General features: G+C 33.4%; 3 protein-coding genes across 6 annotated transcripts; 2 read left to right on the forward strand and 1 right to left on the reverse strand.

The window, feature by feature from the left end:
• The first annotated feature begins 214 nt into the window (after window positions 1-214).
• On the forward strand, window positions 215-3,325 carry LOC120083665 (nuclease). 4 transcript variants are annotated; one of them, XM_039039503.2, is made up of 6 exons: window positions 262-554; window positions 1,180-1,391; window positions 1,527-1,628; window positions 1,782-2,239; window positions 2,315-2,540; window positions 2,670-3,325. In XM_039039503.2, exons 4-6 carry the CDS (start codon window positions 1,796-1,798, stop codon window positions 3,176-3,178), a joined length of 1,179 nt encoding a protein of 392 aa, XP_038895431.1. In that variant the 5' UTR covers window positions 262-554; window positions 1,180-1,391; window positions 1,527-1,628; window positions 1,782-1,795; the 3' UTR covers window positions 3,179-3,325. The 4 variants fall into 4 exon arrangements, with proteins under 4 accessions (XP_038895430.1, XP_038895432.1, XP_038895431.1 ...); XM_039039504.2 differs by lacking the exon at window positions 1,527-1,628 and having other exon boundaries at window positions 243-554; XM_039039501.2 differs by having other exon boundaries at window positions 281-554; window positions 1,180-1,628.
• Window positions 3,326-7,176: 3,851 nt separating this feature from the next.
• On the forward strand, window positions 7,177-8,324 carry LOC120083474 (uncharacterized protein At3g17950). Its single transcript, XM_039039241.2, has 2 exons — window positions 7,177-7,427; window positions 7,507-8,324. The coding sequence occupies exons 1-2, from the start codon at window positions 7,344-7,346 to the stop codon at window positions 7,987-7,989; spliced, it is 567 nt and encodes a 188-aa protein (XP_038895169.1). The 5' UTR covers window positions 7,177-7,343; the 3' UTR covers window positions 7,990-8,324.
• A 650-nt stretch (window positions 8,325-8,974) lies between these two features.
• On the reverse strand, window positions 8,975-14,180 carry LOC120083473 (surfeit locus protein 1-like). Its single transcript, XM_039039240.2, has 6 exons — window positions 13,769-14,180; window positions 13,554-13,654; window positions 12,617-12,855; window positions 11,728-11,905; window positions 11,363-11,646; window positions 8,975-9,631 (listed from the first exon to the last, which is right to left on the reverse strand). The coding sequence occupies exons 1-6, from the start codon at window positions 13,932-13,934 to the stop codon at window positions 9,562-9,564; spliced, it is 1,038 nt and encodes a 345-aa protein (XP_038895168.1). The 5' UTR covers window positions 13,935-14,180; the 3' UTR covers window positions 8,975-9,561.
• Window positions 14,181-22,629: the final 8,449 nt, after the last annotated feature.

Consider the following 22,629-nt stretch of genomic DNA (forward strand, 5'->3'; position numbering starts at 1 on the left):
AAAATTTTTTTTTACTATTTTTGTAAATAGTTGACATTTTTTTTCATATGTGAGAATTTTCCTATTTTAATCCAATTTTGATGTATAAATTGATTTTCTTTTCTCACGGAAAAAGAAGAAGGAAAAAAGGGAAAAAAGAAAAAGAAAAAGAAAAAGAAAAAGAAAAATGGGCTTCCTTATACTCATAGTATGTGGTGGGCTTTCCAATGGAAACGGACTCTACCCTTTACAAGCAAAACCGAAAAACACTATGATTAAGTTACCATAAAAATACACCAATGGCAGAGCAAACAGAGTCGCTGAAAAACCCTGCAAAATCTACAGTCTGGACAACCCCTGCTCCCAAAATCCCTTCTTTTCAGACTCTACTACTTCTATACCTACGGATTCTACTCTGTCATTGTCTCTTCTTCAAACCCTCTTTTCACTTTCTTCCATTTCCCTTTCTGCACTCATTTTGACCTCAAATCTTCCCCACTTCGTCGCCACTCACCGACGCCGTTTCCCTGGTTTTCAAACCAGGTGGACAACGCCCTCCAGAGTAGTCTTACCATGTATGGTTCCTGCCCTTTATCGCTTTGTCTCCTTAAACATTAGTTTTGGTTTTGCTGAAAATTTGAATTTTTAACTTCTTTATTCGTTCTTCTAAGTGTATTTTGGAAAATGGGCATGTTCTTATTAGCGAAAAGTTCAATGAATTTGGGTGGTTGGTTACTGTTAACTTGATGTATTGGGTATTGACTATGGTGTTCTTGTTTATTGGAAACCAATCTGCGGATTGGAACCAGTTTGAGGATGAAGCAGAACGTTATGTGGGTGTTTTTTGCTTGTTATTTTTACTCTTCATTCTCTCTAGAAGTTCTCTTTGACGTTGAGTTTTGGTTATATTGTTGCTATTGTATGATTCTATCCAATTGACTTGTTCTTTCTCCTTCCTTGGGACTTTGGTGATGTTTTGTGATTCAATATTTTTTTTTTTGGTTTAAAAAAGAAGCGAGAAACTTTTTTAATAAGAGGATGAATAGAGACTATTGTTTTGAGATACATAGGGATGCAATGAAACGAAATGTTAATAAACCATAATAAGGGACTTAAAACATAAGCAGTAATTTAAAGCAAAAACAGAAAAGAAATTTTGTGATTCAATATTTTGATGCATTCTTTTTTTCTTTTATGAAGGTGCATGCGTTCTTTTGGAGCTGTTAATTATGTTGTGTTTAATACCACATACCATGGCAGGCTACAGATGAAATAGAGTTCTCAATTTGAACTTAGAACTTCTTGATATTTACATTTAAGCCATGACAGAGGCTAGATATCAAGTAGAGCTAGTGTTCAACTTAAAACTCCCTGCATTACCTAAGCACTTCTTGATTGTGATCACCAGGCCGGTGAGGGTGTTGCCATATCTTTTTCCCCACAACAATAGGCATTAAACCTTATGAACGGTTCCTGCCATTCTTCTTTGTTTGATAACCTAATTATTTTAATGTTCATATTAGAAACTCCAAACTTTTGTTCTGCAGAAATTTTATCACTTGGGTATTTGTCATTTTTTCAAGATCTTTACAAAAATCTAATTTGTGCCCAGTCGTTTCTAGTTGTACTTGTCCTTGATGGATTATTAGGTAAGATCTTCTGAGTGCTTTTTTTTGTTATACTATTTGCCTCTCTCTCTCTCAAAATCTCCTTTTCCTTTTATTTGTCAAATATAATGGCAAGTTGATTCTTTCATTTGAAGAAAAAAATAAATTGATGATATTCCCATACTTTGGCTGCAGAGTTCAAATTTACTATGGAGAGTTCTGATGATGAAAAGGATGGAACTTATGGGAAATACGTTCCAAGAGAACCGAGTCATAATCTAGTATCTAATGGTGCAAAATTTGTAGATGAAGTACTCAATGGACAAAATGAACGTTGTTTAGATTATTTCCGCATGGACAAGCACATATTTTATAAGTTGTGCGATATTTTGCAAGCCAAAGGCTTACTGCGTCATACAAACCGCATTAAGATTGAAGAGCAACTAGCCATATTCATGTTTATTATTGGTCACAATCTTAGGACACGAGCAGTTCAAGAGCTGTTCAGATATTCGGGAGAAACAATAAGTCGCCATTTTAACAATGTATTGAATGCGATTATGGCAATATCATTGGATTTTTTTCAACCTCCAGGATCCAATGTTCCTCCTCCAGAAATTTTAGAAGATCCAAGATTCTATCCTTACTTTAAGGTAGCACGGTGGTTTTAGTTTGACTAGTGTTTTTCTATAATGTGACTTACCCTCTCATTAACTTAACTTATTTAGGATTGTGTGGGGGCAATTGATGGCATACACATCCCTGTGATGGTTGGTGTTGATGAGCAAGGACCTTTTCGAAATAAGAAAGGACTACTTTCTCAAATTGTTTTGGCAGCATGCTCATTTGACCTCAAGTTCCATTATGTTCTAGCAGGATGGGAAGGATCGGCATCCGATTTGCAGGTTCTGAACTCAGCACTTACTAGGCGAAACAAACTACATGTCCCTGAAGGTGCGTGCATTCTAAGAAGATAATCATAAATCTCTTATTTTTTAGTGTGCCTAATATGGTAGAAATGGTATTTGAATGGTCAGGCTATTGCTCTCTGGCCATTTTTGGGCTAATATTGTTGAATTGCAGGTAAGTACTACCTTGTGGACCAAAAATATATGAACATGCCTGGTTTTATTGCCCCTTATCATGATATCCCCTATCATTCAAAGGAATATCCTGGTGGTTATCATCCACAAGATGCCAAAGAGCTATTTAATCTACGGCATTCATTGTTGCGCAATGCAACTGATAGAACTTTTGGAGCTCTAAAGGCACGCTTCCCCATACTATTGTCAGCTCCTCCTTACCCATTACAGACACAAGTTAAGTTGGTTGTTGCAACATGTGCGATTCACAATTACATTCGGAGGGAGAATCCTGACGATTGGCTCTTTAGATTATATGAACAAGACCATGTTCCACATATGGAGGATTCTTTGCCTCAATTGGACGCAGAACAGTTGACAACACACATTGAGACTCCAATTGTGGACATTGCTTTTGAGACGGAAGAACTAGAAATTACATCACAGTTGCGGGATACTATTGCAGCTGAATTGTGGAGTGACTACATTAATGATATATCACCCATGTAAATTAAATTTATGTTATCATAGCTTCTAAGTAGGTCAGAAATCTTTGGGAACATAAGAAATACACAAATGGGGTCTGATTTTGAAGGTGTATATTGGCATTACTATGTTCATATGAAAAAAATATAATAATGAACATTGTTTCTCTCAGGTTTTTGCAAAAGTGTACTACATAGGGTGTACTAATGGTGCCCGTAATCTCAACTGTTCTTTTTGTTTGTAATACGATATTGATAGTCCAAATGCGACAAACAATCACTGTGGAACTTTGGAGACAAACTTTCACATTCTTGATGACTGCAGAAAAATCAACCATTAAGCTGGTTACATCAGTTGCTGATATGTCTCTTGTTTTTTTCTTTTAAAATTGTGTTAATTTGATTCAACAAATATGGTTCTAATATGTCAATTTTCTCTTGGACTTGTGTTTTTTCTTAGGGAAGTCAAATCCTTGAGTACTGCTGCCAAGGAAGCAACACCAGGTTAGCCTTCTCGAAGATATGAATTAACTGACTGATATTTGTATTCATTGAGTTTTGAATTTTGTTACACATACCAAACTATATTTGCCTCTTGATGCGCAAGGGATTGAGTATGGTTGTTGTGATGGGTCAGAGTTACATGAATGTGATTGATTAATATTTGCTTGTTTTTTTAGACAATAGTGGATGCTGTTTTGATCCAATGCAAAATTTCGGTAAACAAAGCCTTTTTTTCCCCTCTTCTTAAAAGGCATAAATATGTGCCTGCTAAAGAAGTGCATGCCTGCTTGAGTTAAATTATGGTTGAGAATGTGGTTCACTTTTTTTGAAGAAAGAGCATGGCTTTATCAAATCAGAAACTGTTTTCTTCTGTTTGTTTCATTTTTACTGCTACATTCATTCGGCTTCCATCTGAAAGTACCTCAAAGTTCCCCACCTCCTGTAGTTTGCTTTTGATCTGCTGGCAATGCGTGTATATTGTGGTGCGCCTCTTGTATGGGGTGGGGCTTCAAAACTGTTGGATCTATGTACTTGTCTTTTGAATCAAATAGTTCGTACACACCAATCGATATATATTTTTTTCTCCTTAAAATATATAATGAGGATATTGGCTACATTTTCAAGTCAATTCCACTGTAGCTAAGTGGATAAGATATCAAATACCATTTTAAAGATCATCTACCCATAATTGTTGAACAAAAGAAAAAATTACTATCTAGAAAGTTCAAAAAAGTTGAGAAATTATTAGAAATAGGCTTCATATGTTTTCATCTTTCACAATTAACACCTTTTTGGAGAATTCGTTGGAATAGTTTTTCTTGGTCCGGTCGATCTCGAGATTCGAATAAAAATTTAACTTATTTTCATAGGTTGTATGTAATCTTTCCTAAATCTTGTGTAATCTTATCAAATCTTCTTCAAATTTTCAAAATTTATGGCCTATTTAGTTGTCTGAACTAGGAATTTCTATATAGATTTACAAATTTTTCGTTTTCCCATTCGAGCAATTGTGCGATCTACGGAAGAAAATCGGATCTTGGGGTGCATAAAAATGAAGTTAAATTTAGGGAATGATTACATAGGGGGTGTTTGGCCCATCAATATGAGTTGAGTTGAGTTGGTATAATATAACAACTCAACCTTTGATCCACCAAATTTAAATGTTGGTTTACTAACTCACCTCAACTCTTCCTTCTTCCTATATTTTTAATGGCTTCACCCATCGACTAGTGTTAGCGACTATTGCTGTCACACTCTAGGAACCAATTTTGGACTTCGACAACCACTTCTGATGACAACTCCAACGACCACCTTGGCACCACCTACTCCAACAACTAATTTCGGCTCTGGCAAGCACCTTCAATGACAACTCTGGTGACCCAATTCCGATGACTACTTTCGCGCAACCAACTCCGACTACCACTTTTGCACGACCAACTCCGATGACCAATTTTAGGCTCTGATTGACCTTCATAGGCTCTGACAACCACCTCTTACTACAAACTCCGACAAAAATCACCTTTGATCATCAACTTTGATGACCACCTTCGAGTGAGCAACTTTGACGACCAACTCTAGGCTTCGACAACCAGTTTCATTGACAAACTTTGGAAATCAACTCCAATGCCACATTCATGTGACCAACTTCAAGCTCTGACAACTACCTTTAGCGAAAATCATCTTCGATGATCAACTTCGACGACCATCTTCGCGTGACCAATTCTGGACTTCGAAAACCACCTCCAACGACAAACTTCCACCTTCATGTGACCAACTTCAAGCTCCAACATCACCTTTGGCTACAAACTCTAGCAGAAACCATTTTTGATAATCAACTTTGACTACCACTTCTGACAATTATAAGATCGATGACTGTTAAAGTATGTTGTAGGGTTGTTGATTATATAAATAATGGTATTTTGTCTACATTAAGTGCAATATTTATATGTAGAAATTTGTAAAATATATTTTTATTTAATTAAATGCACATATCAAATTAGTGTTAAGAATAATTGGAAAAGTAGCAACATATAACAAAAAAAAAAAACCATAAAATGGAGATTTTTTTTTAAAAAATACTTTCTATCAAGAATTAGTGAAAAATGAAGATTTATTCTCTAATGATCCTTCAAATTTGGAGGAAGAAATTGTTGAAGAAATGTGATGACATTCTATTGGCCATTAAGATGATGATAGAGATTCAATTAAAAAAAATTCATGATAAAAGTAAAAATACAAAGCAACAATAGGAAAGAATAAGAAGAAAAAGAAGAAGATGATGAAATTCAATGAGAAAAATTAGGAATAAAAAGTTTTGATTTCTTTTTTATTTCTCATTTTATTTAACTATATTTTTGTGAAAAATATGAGTTAATTGTTGTTTATTATCAAAAAAGAAAAAGACAGAAAGAGATAAAGAAAGAAAAGCTTTAAAAATTAAAAGAAAAAAAAATTACAATATGTATTTTATTTAAACAAAGATGGGTACAATTATTGAATAAAAAAGTTTCAAAACAAAAATAACAGACATATGAACTCAGATCAAATAATTTTGCACCTCAAACACAAAAATACGAACTTCACAGGTATATAAATTTCAGACAATCATATCTCAACCTAATGCTCCTAACAACCCATAAGATTTTGAAAAGATTGCATATGATCTCAGTCTTCATCTTGGTTGAGTTTTCTCCGAGAAAACCTAAAAAAAAAAAATCGATGGTTTAGATGTTCGATGAAAATAAGTTAAACTTTTATTCGAATGTCGGAGTCGATCTGGGTTGGAAAGTACCAAAAAAAAAAAAAAAAACTATTATAATTAATTGTAAAAACGATGGTAGTAGTGAAAGTTAAAAACTTTATAGGATTTCAGATAATTTCCAAAAGTTTAAAGTTATTAATTGAACTTGTTGAAATGGTAAGATTTTGAAGTGAAGATAGACATATCATGTTACTTTTGCTTGCATTATGACGTATTTAATGGCTATTTTATAGTGTGGGGGAGTGTGCTTTGGGCTTTTGTATTTATTGGATTCTCTGACTTCCTCTGCTTCATTGGTCAGTCATTTTAGTTGACTTTTCTTTCTTCTTTCTGTCCTCTCTGTTCCCTTTACCATCGTCTTTCCCTTTCTATTTTATGCACTTGTTTAATTTGTACTTGCACAAATCTACAATTTTTGGATCATGGGTTCATCTCTTTTTAATCCAAAATCAAATTGCCACAACTTATGTAATTCCTTTATTATGACAAACACAATCTAGAGTTTCTAAAATGATTAAATCATAAAAAATACCTCTAAAGTTGATCGGTTGTTTCAAAAATACTTTTAATCTTTTATATCTTAGTTTCTCATGCAATAGCATAAAATATAATATCCCAAGGAATTGTTTATTATTACATTATCACCCCTTGCGATTAAACACATTAATGTGCTATATATTTGATATGTGAAGAATAGTAAAGTAAAAAGTGAGGACAAAATTGAGAATAAATAAAAGAAGGGGTAAGATAACAGACACAAAAAGGCTGCACTAACAATCATTTCAAAACCCATTTCAATTTTCATCCCTCTTTCTCTCTCCTCAATTTCCAATTCCTTAATTCTTTCTCTCTCATCTTCTTCTTTGTTTTTATTTCTCATTCAAATTTCATTCTCAGCTTCTCGAATCCAGAGAGAGCGAAAGAGATGTTGAATCCGGCCAACGATCTGTTACCGCCGCCGTCTTCTCCGACCAATTCATCCATTTCCTCCTCCGATCTCGATACTGAGGTGCCCCACTATCGCCTTTCTCCCATTTTCTCATTCTCTAATCTGTTCTTTATTTTAGGAATTCAATTCTGTTTTGCAGTCTACGGGTTCGTTTTTCCATGACAGGAGCACGAGCTTGGGGACTCTAATGGGGGTCAGCTTCCCGGCGATTACTTTCCGAGTACCCTCCCAGAACAGAGATCAACACACCGCTGCGACGGCCGCCGCGGGCGGCGGTTCCCGCAAGAGTAAGAAGACAAAGAGAAAAACGTCAACTGCACCGGCACTGGTTGCAGATCGGAAACGGCGGTGGTGGCGGCTATGTAGGGATGACGGCGTTAAGCCGGCGTCTCTGGGCGAGTTTCTCGAAGTGGAACGGAGATTTGGGGATGGTGCTTTCTACGGCAACGCGGTGGATCTGGAAGGCGTGGTTGCGACAGATCAACAGAGGAATGGCCGGTCTTTGTTTGCCGACGGAAGAGTTCTTCCACCGGCGGAAACGGAGGATGATACGTCGGCGGCCGGCGCTCTATGTCGATTTTCTGTATCGCTTACCGGAATTTGCAGCGGCGGTGCCGGTTAAAATCTGGGATTTGATTTGTCCAGTATATTTAAAATGTTATATTATATTTAATCAATCAAATGCTTTAATGTGGAAGAAAAAAAGGGAAAAAATGTCACCTTTATTGTGTAGGTGACCCTCTTTTCTTTTTCTTTTTTCTTTTTAATTTTCTTTAATCATCTCACAGGTTACTTCTTTCTTTTTCTTTTTTTTTTTCTTTTCGAAAATAATTAAAAAAAAATTAACACTGAGATCTTCATCTTTGAAGATTTTGGAAATTTTCCTGTTCAAGCTGTGAATTGTGAACTATGTTTGAGCAAAATTCATAAATGAATTTGAAAACAGATACCCCCAAATTTCTCTTTTTCCAATCATAAATAACATATTTGATGACATGGGCTCCCAATACCAAATTAAATTTTATACAATTCTTTTATCTCAACCTTTGTATTTAAGGTAATCAACAAAGTCAATTTGAACATATTTTAGCTTAAACACGTGATATAAACCAAAAGCAGAATAATAATAATAAAGTTAGCCAAGTAGATTTGATGTAAAGAGTGGCTAACCAATGTAGCAAGCATATTATGCTAGAGCTTTACATCGCACCAATACAAATCTAAAATTATTAGATTTTTTAGTAGATGTTTGAATCTTTGAATTTTTGTCGAAGATATATACTTAAATTAGTTTGACTACAGTCAAGTTACCATTAAAGTTATTAGGCTTAATAAAAAAATATGATTAGAATATGATTATAACCAAATAAACATACCATAAAATAGATAAAGAAGAAACATATAGCCAAGATTTCCAATGCTCAGGGGTATAGCTTTGGGCCACATTTTGAAGTACCAAGTAAGAGAAATTGAAGATGGGAACCATCCATTATCCATGTCAATGGAGATGTGACTTTTCATTTGAAAAAATGCCAAAGGACTTATTTGAGGATGATAAAAAGTTAAAATCCAATTAGAAGTTGAAAGCATCCAACCAACCAAATAGGTTTTCAATATTCATAGACCATCCATTGTAACCCACCAAACAAGATATATATTTAATGTCACTTTCACATTCAACTATGCCTAATAAACTTGACAATGAAAGATTTAAGGAAAATAAAAACATAGACAAAGAATATGACAGGCCTGACCAACTTTTTTCCCCCCAAGATAATAGAGAGTAGGTAGATTTGAACCCCAATCCTAAGAAAACTATACATCAATTACCACTGTACTATATCCATATTGGCAAATGAAATTAACCGTTCTTTCATACACCGGAAAACATGACAGTTCAAAGAAACAATGCTCCAAATTGACTAACAAATTTATTAGTTAGGGAAATATCAAAATGGTTGCTCAGTTTTAATGGTTGCAGAAAACTTGTTATCTTGCCACATGCTGTATCTCTAAAGGGATCGAGGATTTCTGAGCATTTTCTAGTTCAAAAAGTCCTTGGGAAATGAGGTATCCAGGCTTCTCTAGTGAAAAGCATTATGAAAATCAATACCAAGAAAAATAATTTGCACGTACAATTTATGAGAGTTCCGGGTTCGTTCCTGCTCTATAGAAGGTCAAGCAAGAGTTTTTGTTATCTTCGACTTGTTTTTTGACTCAGTCTTTTGAAAGCCATAAACGTTACAGCAGCTGAGAGAGCGTACCTGCACAAAGATCAACCATTGCAAGAATAAGAATGTATAAGACTTCCAATTGAAACTTCTTCAACATCAAAATCCATTTTACTTTACTTTTGTCATCTTCTCGCAAGGACTATAAGCCTATGTATGCTTGTACACTTCTCTCAAGGGTTGGATTGTTTTTTTTTTTTTTTTTTTTTTTTTTTTTTGAGGATAAGAACAACTTTCATTGAGAAAAAAAAAGAAAGAATACATGGGTGAACAAAAAAAACTCAGCCTACAAAAAATGGGGGAATCCCGCTACAGGAAGGAACTCCAGCTATACAAAATCATGTCAATAGAATAATTACAAAAAGCCTTCAAAATTGAAGCCCAATGAGAAACATGGAAACAAACAAGAGACAAAACATTCCTAGTATCCTTCTCAATTCCCCTAAACACCCACCTATTCCTCTCATCCATAGCACCCAAATAATAGCACAAACACTAGCAAGCCAGAGGAACCGGCTTCTCTCCCCAAATGGTCGATTGAGAATGAACTCCTCCATTATATCTCTAACACCCCTATGGCGAACCACACATCAAGTCAAACGTCTTGAGAAAATAATCCCAGACAGAGTTTGCATACTCGCAACGCCAAGGAACATGATCCAAGTCTTCCTCCACCTTCCAACATAGAATACAGTAGAAAGGCCTAAACATCGACCGCAACCTCCTAACCAACCTATCCAACGTTCTTATCCGACCATGAAGAACCTGCTTGGTAAAGAATCTGACCTTTCTCGAGATCTTAATCCTCCACATCGACGCAAAGACCGACTCACCCGAAGAAGCAGGGTTGAATTGGGTTAAATTTTTCCTATTTTTTTTCGAGTTGATTTTTTTTTCTCCCGGGTTGGACCAACCCAACCCAAGTTACATATACATTAATAAAATATTAAAAAGAATATATATATATATATATATATATATATATAAGTTTAATTTTTGGGATTTAGCTTTAGGTTGAATTTTTAATGTTTTTGTTTTAGAATTGTTGCGATGTTTGTCTTTGTTTAAAGTTTGTAATCAATATCATAGATATGTATTTAACATTAGAGTTTTATGATATTTTAGTTATTAGACATGTGTTAGTAGTAGATAAATTTAAGTTTCTTAAATTAATAAGAAAAAAATATAGTAACTCAACAAATCACCCCAACCCAACCCAAATTTCAAGGGTCGGGTTGGAGACCCTGTTTGGGTCTTTCGGTTAGCCAACCCGACCAACCCAAATTTTCGGGTTGGTTAAAAAAAAAAAAAAACAATAAATAAATCATCCATGTACACCCCTGAGTCATAAACTTACAAATTATAAGTCAGCTAAAACAGAAGCAGCTCAAAATTTTCTTAACCCTTCTAAAGAAATTACAGATTTATTTTTCTTAAATGATATCTGCAAGGATTGGGAAAAAATCAGATAAGGTATGAAGAGTCTTTGATAAACATGAGAGAGTATGAGCTTGAAAAGTAATTCAACCCACTTTCTTCGCGGGATGAACAGGTGCTATGCTTATTCCATCAACCACCATTGGTAGTTGACCAGATGCAGCATCTTAATTCTCAATGTAATTGGAATAATAATTATTCACAAGTAAAAGAAACTGAAACTTATTCCACGTGAATCAATCAATGGTTAGGAGTACTCAATGTCATACTTCAGGAAATAGTGAACTTTACATGGAAAGAACATGTGAAAAAAGGCTAACAACATACCATGTTAATGTATAATTCAGATGATCTTGTGGCATAACGGAACTCCGTATCAAGGTATTAACATCCTTTGGAATGGGATACGGGTCACTTGGGTTCACATTCTCATTTATGTCTTCAACATAAGTAGTATCCTCAGGTAGACCAGAAGAGCGTGCAATTGCTGGAACATCGACATAAAACCATTGCCTAGAGCCAGGATCATTTGCTGGCACAAATATGCTAGGCTTCTCACTTGTGCGAACTACTCCAATAACTTCTATTGGAGTAATGGGGGTGGTTTCATTCTGCATAACAAGTAAAGTAAGAATTTTAGTATTTGAATGAATGTTATTTGACATTTAACATGTGAAAATATCAGAAAGAACCTCTAGACTCTCAGTCTTTTTTGACCAGAACTTCCACCAAGAGCTTCTCCCATTCTCTTGAACCAAGGAAGGTACAATATCTGAAGACTGTTCACTACCTTGTTGATCTACTTCTAAAGCCTTCTCCTTCCAAGTGCGTGGAGCCCAGCCTCTATTAACCAGAACTGGCGACTGCACACTGGAGGAGGGTTATTTGATACATTCTTAGTCGAATGGAGTCATAAAACGAATATGAAACTACTAAATTCATCCAAAAGGACACAATTTCATTTGTTCACAGCATGAAAATGGGAATTGGCAGAAATGAAGATGCTATTTGGTCTTCCATGTCCTTCAGAATTCATTGCACATCCCCATCTATAGTTTCATATGTTGTTCATTCATAACAAGGTAGCATGGTTATCATGGCTTCACTGATTTTGCTCCATTAAGTATGAAGAGCTCCAGCAAAAAATTGCTATTCAAACGTTCATATCAGAAAATAATAAACAGACTATGGTGATTAGTTGGAAGCAACTTCGACTACCATGAACTTACAAGCAAAGCATACAATTATAATAATACTGCAAGAAGAAAGTATAAAGATCCAGAAATACACCAGTGTTGATAAGAGAAAAGGGACTGAAGTTTCTTCTTGTTTAAACTGATGTAAGATTGCAGATAATAGCAAACCATTGTATTATATTCACTTCTCCGCAAGAAGTTTTTCACACAAGCTAATGGTCAATGAATAAAGGAACGGAAGAATAGTTGGGGGGCAGAAAGGTTGCAAGAATTAAAATTTTAGGCCATATTCTGAATCAGATATTGATGTTTTTAATATTATTAGATTGTTCAATATTAATATGATAATTGGTATAGTCAACCATAAAGTTTCACTGGATTATACCTATCCGGAAGGCCGGGAATTGGCATCAATGGGGTAATCACATAATGACCATTTTCTGTCACTCCTGAAATACTTCTCGAACGTGGACCAACATAGGTTGATTTTTTCTCATCAAAAACTCCTTTACATATCACTCTCCTGAACTCCAGATCATCGAGCTTGTCCTCCAATGGCAATAAGTTGTTTATGTTCACAGGTTGCATTAACAATCGCTTCTGCCGGTAATCTAGCATTTCTATCTGCAAAATATAATGTCAAAAAAGATGATAAGTACTTGATGAGAAATGTGTGTACTGTACATCAGCTTCCTGCAATGTTAAACGATTTGATGCTCAAAAGATGATCTTTCAGCTCTCAAGGTTGGGAAATGAAGAAACCTTTGACACTAAACAACAGAAATGAGACTCAGCCTCCTAATTGATGAAAAAATTTCAACACCCTGACATGCCATATGTTTTAATGAAATGGAGTTTCTGCATTTACCAGTTGCCATATTCTCTATGTCATGGAAAGACCCATGCCTCAATTACCAAGGTTAGAAATCCATCACACAGACCCCGCCAATTTTCCTCCAAGATTAAAAACTTCTCAACTATTAGTTTGTCAGGAGCATACGAGCGTTTGAGAAAAGTCCTCAAGACCAACATACTTATGGGGCCGTGCATTTCTTCTAACGGGGGTATTTTACTAATTTCAACTGCATCAAAATGGTTAAATTAGCAATGAAAAAAGGCCTATCCATGTTTCAAGAGTCGATTACTTGCAAGGGGCAATGAAGGCCTCATCAGTTTTGAACAGTAAAATGTGTTGCTGCATACTTGTATTAGATCAATCACAACTTAATTCGTTGGAGGCGGGACGGAGAAATTGAAAAATCAAACTGCAAATTAGATAATTCAAACAAGCACAACACAAAGTCAACAATAAATCGAAATACCTTATCTTGCCTCCTGACAATCTGCCATGTTCCAAGGCCAAACGTGAGAGCACCAGGAAGGAACAGGAGCCATTTTGACCATCTCGACTCTCTTTGTTTCTCTAAGAAAAAGACCCACAAAGCAATACGCGATTTTCAACAATCAAAACCACAAGAATCTAAATCATTTTCCAAAATTAAGAGAAACCCAGACAGAAGAAAGATAAAAAACGCACGTTGGGCTTGCGAAAGGAAAGATGAGTTGGGATCAGGAGCAGAAGAAACCACAGCGGCAGAGCTGAACGAGGAAGAGGATGGAGGTAAAGGCGTCGAACAGTGCCCAGAAAGGGAAAAAGAAGGGCGAAATTTTGTTATGGATTTAGCTAAGGAAGAAGATGCCATGTTCTTGATGCTGACATTTGGAGAGTTTCTCAGTCTTGGTCTTCACCTGGCTACTCTGTTCTGCTCTGTTGAGGTCCAAAAACTCAAATTTTGAGGGTTAAGTTTAGGGTTTATGCATTCAATATTTCTATGCTAGTTCCTTCTTAATCTTCCTTATTTTTAACGGGAAAATTGCAAAGTTCACCATGAACTTGGGGTTTATTATAATGATACACCCGGACCTTCAATTTCATCAATAAGTGCCTTAGATTTATGAAATTATTTGCTTTTAGTTTATATTCGTGAAGGTTGGTACAGATTCCACACACATCGAATAATCTCACGGGATATTTATAAAGAAAATTTTTTTTCATGAAAATACATTTGGAGAATCTTTTGTTCAAATAAGATATAAATTGATATGTCAGGAATAATGTGTAAACGTGGAGGTTGCCTAGTCAAATGTAAAAGGTTTTGAGTGAGTTGGGTTGAATTGTGCAGGATCACAATGATGGTGCAATTTTGGGTGTAGTGTAAATTCATTTCAAAGAGGTGGGGTGCTAGCTTGCTTGAACCCGACACTCTAGTGGAAGGGTTGATTATGGTTTAGAGTGAGTGGTTTAGATTGAACTTGCCGCTCGAGGTTGAGTCAGATGCGTTGGATGTTATTAAGCTTCTCAACATACAAGAGTCATCTTCCATTGAAATTAGGGTTCTTATCAAGGATATTCTTGTTTTTTGGAAGAGTATAAACACTTTACATTTTTTTTTGTCACATTTCTCATGAGGAGAATAAAGTGGCTCATGCTATTGCAACTTTAGCATCCTCTCAAGGTTGTTTTTCAATATGGAAAGATATTTTTCTAGATATTATTCTCCCTTATTAGTAATGAAGTACATTGAGAGTTGTGGTTGCAGTTCTAATTTATTCTTATCTAAAAAAATTGTTCATCGTCACGTTGTTGAACCAGAGAACATCACATTTGATTTGAACTTAGAAGAAATTAAAAAAAAAATACCAACTAAAAAAAAATACCCAACCCTAAAGAATTTATATATATATAAAAGTGTTTTGCATAAAATAAACTCTAACTTAGTTTGAGATTGTTCTAAGTTTTAGAATACTAGTTTTTGATACGTGCCATGCATATGGTAGTGTAATTTATTTTATTAGATATTATAATTAACTTTTATAATTTTTTCTTATATATACATTTTGATAGGAGAAGGTAAAAATTTTATGTTATTACTACGATCTCTATGTTTTCTAGAAGAAATAAAAAGTTTAATCAAATTTTCTAATATATATAGATCATTAGTATTGATATATAATAGAAAAATAATAATGTGAATAAAATATAATATTGATAAAAAAAATTATAAAACAAACATGCCTCTTCACAACCAAAATCAATTTCAAGATTTTTAATGAACTTGGATGGTTTTTATGTCTTTTTCTGCAGTTGTCTACTTAAATTATCAGAACTCTTTAAAATCCGTTCTTTTAAAAAATAACTAAAATTATTTTACAATATATCAAGTATTCAATTTTGAAAATAAATCATTTAAAAAAATTAAAGTATTTGACAACTACTCAAAATAGTTTTCGAAACAATTTCAAATATAATTTAAACAATTTTTTTAATATTTGAACAATTTTTTTAATCAAAAGAGTTTAAATAAAAATGATTTTTTTAAAAAACATTTATTTAGTTAATCCAAACAGATTCATAACCTTTTGAAGACACAATGATACAACCACTGGAAACATATATATATAAAGAAAATGATATTTTAATATAAAATGAAGAAAAAATAAATGATGTTCGTAAATTTTGGTTGTTCTAACATTGAAATATCATATATAGATTAACAATAATCTCACAATCAACTCTCGCACCTATTCATAAATTCCTTCCTTTCGCATATCAACTTTTGATTCTCTTCTCTCTCAATCTAATCAAATAAACTTTTAATATTAATCAAGTTTGAATATAAAAAATGTTGCTTATTTATTTGCAAAATTATTATAATTCTAAAACTTTTAGCATTCCATTATTGGTTATAAATTAAGATAAAATCATAAATTTTATAATTAATTTACAAATGATTTTATCTTAATTCACAAACATGATTAAATCTTATAATTAGATCATTTCACATTCCCACACAAATATCATAAATAGGATTTTTACATATTTTGACACGTCACAAATGTCAAAAAACTTTTCATACTGTAATGTTTTGTTTATCAATTTTATTTTTATATTTATTCACAAAATTTTAGCTATTTGATTTCTAATCTTTAAAATTGTGCTATTTTTTCTAATCTTTAAAGTACACGGTTTTATTAAATTCTTTAGATTAATAATAAATAAAATTATAAATGTATTTAAGTGATTAATTTGAATTATTTCAACACTTTCATTTTAAAAGAGTATTTGAACTTTATAGTTTTTAAACTTTTGAACCTCTATTTTTAATTTTTTAGAAATAAATTCAAACATTTCATAACCAACCAAAGAAACTTTTAATATTAAAGTTGGTTGCTTACTTATTTGCAAAACTATTATAATTCTAAAGTTTTTTGACATTTCATTATAGGTTATAAATTAAGATAAGAGTCATAAATTTTAGAATTAGTTTATAAAAATAATTAAGTCTTATAATTATATCATTTTACATCCCCACACAAATATCCTAAATAAGGTCTTTATATATTTTGACATAAATGCCACAAATGTCATCAAGTTTTTCATATTATAATATCTTGTTTTATCAATTTGATGAATGTAATTTAAATAATTTTGTTCGAGCTATATATATAATTTTGGTGTCAAAATATTATACTTATTTTATTTTTGTTCATAAAATGTTTTATTTGTAATCTGTAAAATCGTAAATGATTTTATTAAATTTTTTAGTTTTATTATAAAGAATTGTTAATGTATTTAATGTTGGGATAAACATTATACCTTTTGAATCAATTATTCCACTCTTGTGTGAATCTAATAGAATATTAATCAACTAGAAATAACAATAATAATCAAGTAAGGACATAAGAAATTTTAACATGGAAAAACCTCCTCAATGTGAGGAGTAAAAAAACCGTGGACTGAAGTCAAAATCTCTATTATGATCAAATAAGGGGTACAAACAAGTTCTCCCTAGTCACAACTAGAGGCATACACAAATATATCTCAAGATTAATAATCTCAGCAACAAACAGAGAAAAATAAAATTAGAAACGTCTCACTTAAAGTTCCAACTAATTACCCACGGTATCTGGATGTAGGTAGCTAAAATCTCCATTGTCTAGATTGAAGACCCCCGTGTCAAGAACACGAGATAAAAATTTCAGCTCGATCGGACCTCAGATCGACCCTCAAACGGCTGAAAAACTGTGTTGAATGGAAGACTTTCTTTTCTGAAAATAATCTACAAATCTCCCCTTATTTCACTTTGTGGAGGAACTTGTCATTCCTACTGCTGAACGACAAAACTCAATCTTCTCTCTTGGTAGATTCTTCATCAACTTATCAGATCCATTATGATTAGTATGTATCTCAAGCTCAAATAATTCATCATTCAAAGCATCTCTCATCCAATGATACCTCACATCTATATGCTTCGTTCTGGAATGAAATGTAGCATTCTTACCAAGATGATGAATTACACTCTGATTATCGCACTATATCATATATCATTGTTGCTTGAAGTCAAGCTTCTATATAAAGCGCTTCATCCACAACATCTCTGATAAGGCAACCTTAACCCTCAACCTAAAGACCCAAGCTATTATGTAGCAAAAACCTTTGAATCTAAGAAACTAACACCTCCGTATATAATTTAGTTCAACCCCGAGAAAATGCTAGATTAGATTACCTCTTGATCGAAGATTTAGAAGCAATCTAGAAATCTTGTTCTAGATTGAGCCACTCCACAATCAACTTGATCAAGGTTAGATTGAATGGGTCACTTGCATTCTATCACAAGAATTGCAAAATTCTTAGGGAAAGTCTCAAATATGAGTTCTCACATTTCATTAATTAAAATCTTAATCTGATTACAAAATGAAGGGTAGAAGGCTTTATATAACCTTGTAAAGATTATGAATCTATTTAATGTAAAGTACAAAAAGTCAAAATAGAACATTAAAAGAGTTTACCATCTTCCAACCACCACCTTCCATCTACTATATCTAATGACTTCTTCTAGAAACATTGACTAGACATAAAATTTAACTATTAAAAGCTAGAAATTAATTAAAGAAAACAAATAACTCTAGAATTAAAATGTTAGAAATTAATTAAAATTAACTAAAGTTTACTAATGCAACTCATAGGTCTCGACCCATATCATCTTCCCCCTCTTTGAAAGGATTCACCCTCGAATCTAAAAGTATCTCCTACATTGAATGGACAAAATTCAGCGGCATTGAAAAAGTAATTCACATTAGAGTAGTCTTGTAGTCATGGGATTTCATGTGCAAGTCATCAGAGGAACTCTACTTAGGTTTCTTCAGGAAATAACGAACCTTCCAAAAGTGCCTCTACGCCCAATTTCTTACTTATGCTTGCTACCATGATTGAATTTTGGAGTAAATTTGGAGTTGTGTCTCTCAATAAATGATTTGGCCTTGAAGTCTATATCTTCATTTTTTACTTTTGAAGCAATCTTCAAATCAAACATCTTTATAAGTGCTTTAGCCTCCTATAAGAACTCGAAGGAAACACTAGAAAAACATGGCTTGAGCTCTCCCATCAGAAAACAAGTTCTTTTGTATAAAAGATAAAACTTTGAAAACAAAATATATTTAACCTCACTAGTTCTTTCACATAAGCTCACATTTTCAGCTTTTCTCTCATTTTCCTCTCCAGGCCATAAATTAACGCCATGATTTTCTTTCTCACTCTTTTTCTTGCAAGATTCTTTTTTAATCAATCTACATGCTTTTGTTTTGACTTTTTTTTGTCTTTTCCTCTAACTCAAACACATCACCATGAACTTCAATATCATGTGTTACAATACAATCAGCTAATTTTTCACAAGGTATGTCATCTTGAACTTTATCACTTTCTACCACAACAATGGGCATACTTTCAGTAGACAGGCTAACTTTTTTCAAAATTTGGTCTCGCAGATTCAACTATTGAGTCAATTTAGATAGGTAATCAACCGCTTGATGTAACTCAACCAAACTATTGTGAAAAGTCTTTCGAAAACTTTCATTGCTATTGTACCTCTAATGGCGATTTCTTCCTTGATGAAACATGCTCTTAAATGAAAAGGAATAGATCTCAAAACACTTAACTCATGGATGGTTCACTCAAGAACACTCACGCACACAAAAGGTAGGTTATTTGAGGAAGTGGCTAAATTATGTATTGGATAGGCTTATGTGGAATAAACAATTCTTGAAATAGAGAACTATTCAATATAAGCAAGACAATATAATATGAAAAAATAAGCTAAAAAAGAAAAAGAAAACAATAAAAGACTCAAACAAATAAGGAAAAACACAAAGCAGTTTTCGGATAAAACTGAACACATAAATGGAATTACAAATAAAAGGGTATTACGCAATGAATTTGACGAAATTATCTTCTTAACAATTTAAGATACAAGGCTTATCTAAAACTTTGTCCAAGGACACCGAATCAAATTCAGTCATTTGCATTGAGAAAGAAAACGAAAGATAAGAAGAAAGGTCAACAATTCCATACTTGAATTAGTTTTCAGCATTTAGTGACAGGAAGCTGAAAAAGCACTTAAATGAACATGCAATTGATCTTGGAATTGAGAGAAAGTATAGAGAGAGTTAATGTAATAACTCAATTATGCCAAATTGATTAAAATACCAAAGATCAAACACACAATTTCCATGAATTTGCAAGAACAAATTCTGATTTTTCTTGTCAATTTTTTCTTCTATTTTTTTTTTTTAAGATCTAAACTTGATCAACAAGATGAAAATAACGCAAAAAGATGATGAACAAATGATGAAACAAACAATAAAGAACCAAATGGACAGAATTGGAAATTTGAATGAAAATGCAAAAACAACAAAGAAAGATAGAATCAATTCTAGAGTAGGCCCAAAGATGCAACCTATTCTTTGATAACAAATGATAAGACAACCCTAACCTTCAGTCCAAAGATCTAAGCTATTATGTAGTAAGAACCTTTGAATCTAAGAAATTAACACCTCCCTGTACAATTTAATTCAACCCTGAGAAAAGGCTAGAATTAGATTACCTCTTGATTGAAAATCTAGAAGCAAGATTGAGAAATTTTGTTCTAGATTGAGTCACTCCACAATCAACTTGATCAAAGTTAGATTGAACGACTCATATACTATCCATCACAAGAATTGCAAAATTCTAAAGGAAAAGTCTCAAATATGAGACCTTAAATTTCATTAATCAAAATCTTAATCTGATTACAAAATGAAAGGTAGAAGGCTTTATATACCCTCGTAGAGATTCTAAACTATTTAATGTAAAGTAGAAAAGTCAAAATAAAACATAAAAGAGTTCTCCATCTTCCAACCACCATCTTCCATCTACTATATTTAATGCAATTATAGTAGAGACATTTGCTAGATATAAAATTTAACAATTAAGAGTTAGAAATTAATTAAAGACAACAAATAACTCTAAAATTAAAATGCTGAAAATTAATTAAAATCAACTAAAGTTTACTAATGCAACTCATAGTTCCCGATCCATATCAATCTCTTTTCAAGTCGCTGCTGTACAATATACTCTGTTTCACTTGTAGAAAGTGCAACACACTTTTACAACCTTAACTGTCAAGACACTGCACCACCTGCAAATGTCATCAAGTAACCGGAAGTATACTTTCTATTGTCTAGATCTCCTGCCATATCTGAATCAGTGTAACAAAAAATTATTGGCTTTCCACCTCCAAATATGAGCTTCAAACTAGAAGTGCCTCGCAAATATCTCACGATGCACTTGATTGCCTCCCAATACTATTTTCTTGGATTGGACATAAAATGACTAACAAAACCAACAACATGAGCAGTATCAGGTCTAGTATATACCATGACATGCATTAAGCTAGGGGTGGTCATTCAAACAGCAAAAACCGAACCAAAAATTTAGTGAAACCGAAAAATTCGGTTCGATCCGATTTGAAGAAATTTTGAAACCGAATTAATTCAGTTTGGTTCGGTTTCACTTTCGAAAATCGAATTTGAAACTGAACTGAACTGTTTTTAACTAATATATATATATATATATATATAAGAGTAAAACCGAATTTAAATTCGAACCACTTTTAGTTTAAAGAGCAAAACCAAATTTAAAACCGAACCGCTTTTTAATTAAAAAAGAATATAACATGGATTTTTTAAAAATGCCAAAACCAAATTTGAAACCGAACTGAACCACATTGGTTTGGTTTGAACCAATAAATCGGTTCGGTTTGGTTTCACATTTTAAAAAATTTGACTCGATTCGGTTTGACCACCAAACCAAACTGAACCAAACCATTTCCACCCCTACATTAAGCTCCCAACTGCTGAAGCACTTCTATAAGGGAACTTGCTCATATCTTCCTTCTCTTTATCTGTAGAAGGACTCTGTTTGCTACTCAATTTAAAGTGACTAGATAAAGAAGAACTGACCAATTTTGCTTTACTCATGTTGAAATGCTCAAGCATCTTCTCTAAGTATTGCCCTTTGACATATATAACTTCTTGGATGCTCTGTCTCGAATTATTTTAATTCCAAAAATTTTCTTTACTGACCCCAAAATCCTTCATGGCAAAGAATTTGTTCAACTATTTCTTTAACCTTGAAGGAACTCTTAATGAAGCGCATCCATGAGCGCATTTGGATCTTTCTAATTTCATCATGAGCGAAATACAACACATACATTCTAACATACAGTTATGAAAATTAACACTAATTAAAGGCATGCTTTGAACAATAAAATTATAAGGAAAGAATTCTCATACCAGTTGAAGACCCTCTTCAAGTTTTGGAACTCAGACGTAGTGGAAGACCTCTATGTGAACTCAATCACCCAGCAAACAAGTGGGCTGTAGCAGCACGAACAATCACGAACAAGTGAACGCAACGGGGACGACACCACCAAAATGAAACCCTTGGTATTTTCGGAGTGAGAAACCAAAGTGTGGTCTTTGGTGAATTTGGCAGAGGTTGGAGAAAGAATTAATTGTGTGGATAAGCAAGTGGGAGAGAAAAAGAGCTATCGTATAGCTAAGTGCCTATCGTTTAGAAGAAGCTACACGATCGTGTAGGTTTTACTAAGCGATCGTTTAGTAAATGTTAGACGATTGTTTAGAAAATGCGACACACTATGTGATCGTTTAGGAAAGTTAAGCGATCGTTTAGGAACTAGTGTACAATCGTTTAGGTGTGAGGTGTGTGATCGTTTAGGCGATGAGTGACTATCGCATAGGCTCTTAAGCTATGAGATCATTATATTTTCACACCGATGCCAATTTTTTCGAACTTTTGCAAAATGAAACAAATTTTCATTTTATTCATCGGTTACCATAACCGAATGCGGCTGCTCCAACTAACGCATGTCCGAGAGAAATTTTAGGCCAATTATCATATAATTAACCAATTTAATAATTAAAGAATATAATCATATTATATTCTTACCCTATAGTTTGATATCACATATCTACTATAGTAATTTCTCCTCTACTTGATAT

Source organism: Benincasa hispida, chromosome 8, assembly GCF_027475165.1.
Source record: "Benincasa hispida cultivar pf3 chromosome 8, pf3_genome.v1.1, whole genome shotgun sequence".
NCBI lineage: Eukaryota > Viridiplantae > Streptophyta > Magnoliopsida > Cucurbitales > Cucurbitaceae > Benincasa > Benincasa hispida.

Coding starts and splice junctions, on each gene's coding strand:
- LOC120083473 (XM_039039240.2), bottom strand. CDS start 13,934: ATGGCATCTTCTTCCTTAGCTAAATCCATAACAAAATTTCGCCCTTCT. Junction 12,856..13,553: donor TTGTCAGGAGGCAAGATAAG/GTATTTCGATTT, acceptor TATATTTTGCAG/ATAGAAATGCTAGATTACCG. Junction 9,632..11,362: donor CTGAATTATACATTAACATG/GTATGTTGTTAG, acceptor ATCTTTGTGCAG/GTACGCTCTCTCAGCTGCTG.
- LOC120083665 (XM_039039501.2), top strand. CDS start 1,442: ATGAACGGTTCCTGCCATTCTTCTTTGTTTGATAACCTAATTATTTTA. Junction 1,629..1,781: donor TGTCCTTGATGGATTATTAG/GTAAGATCTTCT, acceptor CTTTGGCTGCAG/AGTTCAAATTTACTATGGAG. Junction 2,240..2,314: donor GATTCTATCCTTACTTTAAG/GTAGCACGGTGG, acceptor TAACTTATTTAG/GATTGTGTGGGGGCAATTGA.
- LOC120083474 (XM_039039241.2), top strand. CDS start 7,344: ATGTTGAATCCGGCCAACGATCTGTTACCGCCGCCGTCTTCTCCGACC. Junction 7,428..7,506: donor CCTCCGATCTCGATACTGAG/GTGCCCCACTAT, acceptor TCTGTTTTGCAG/TCTACGGGTTCGTTTTTCCA.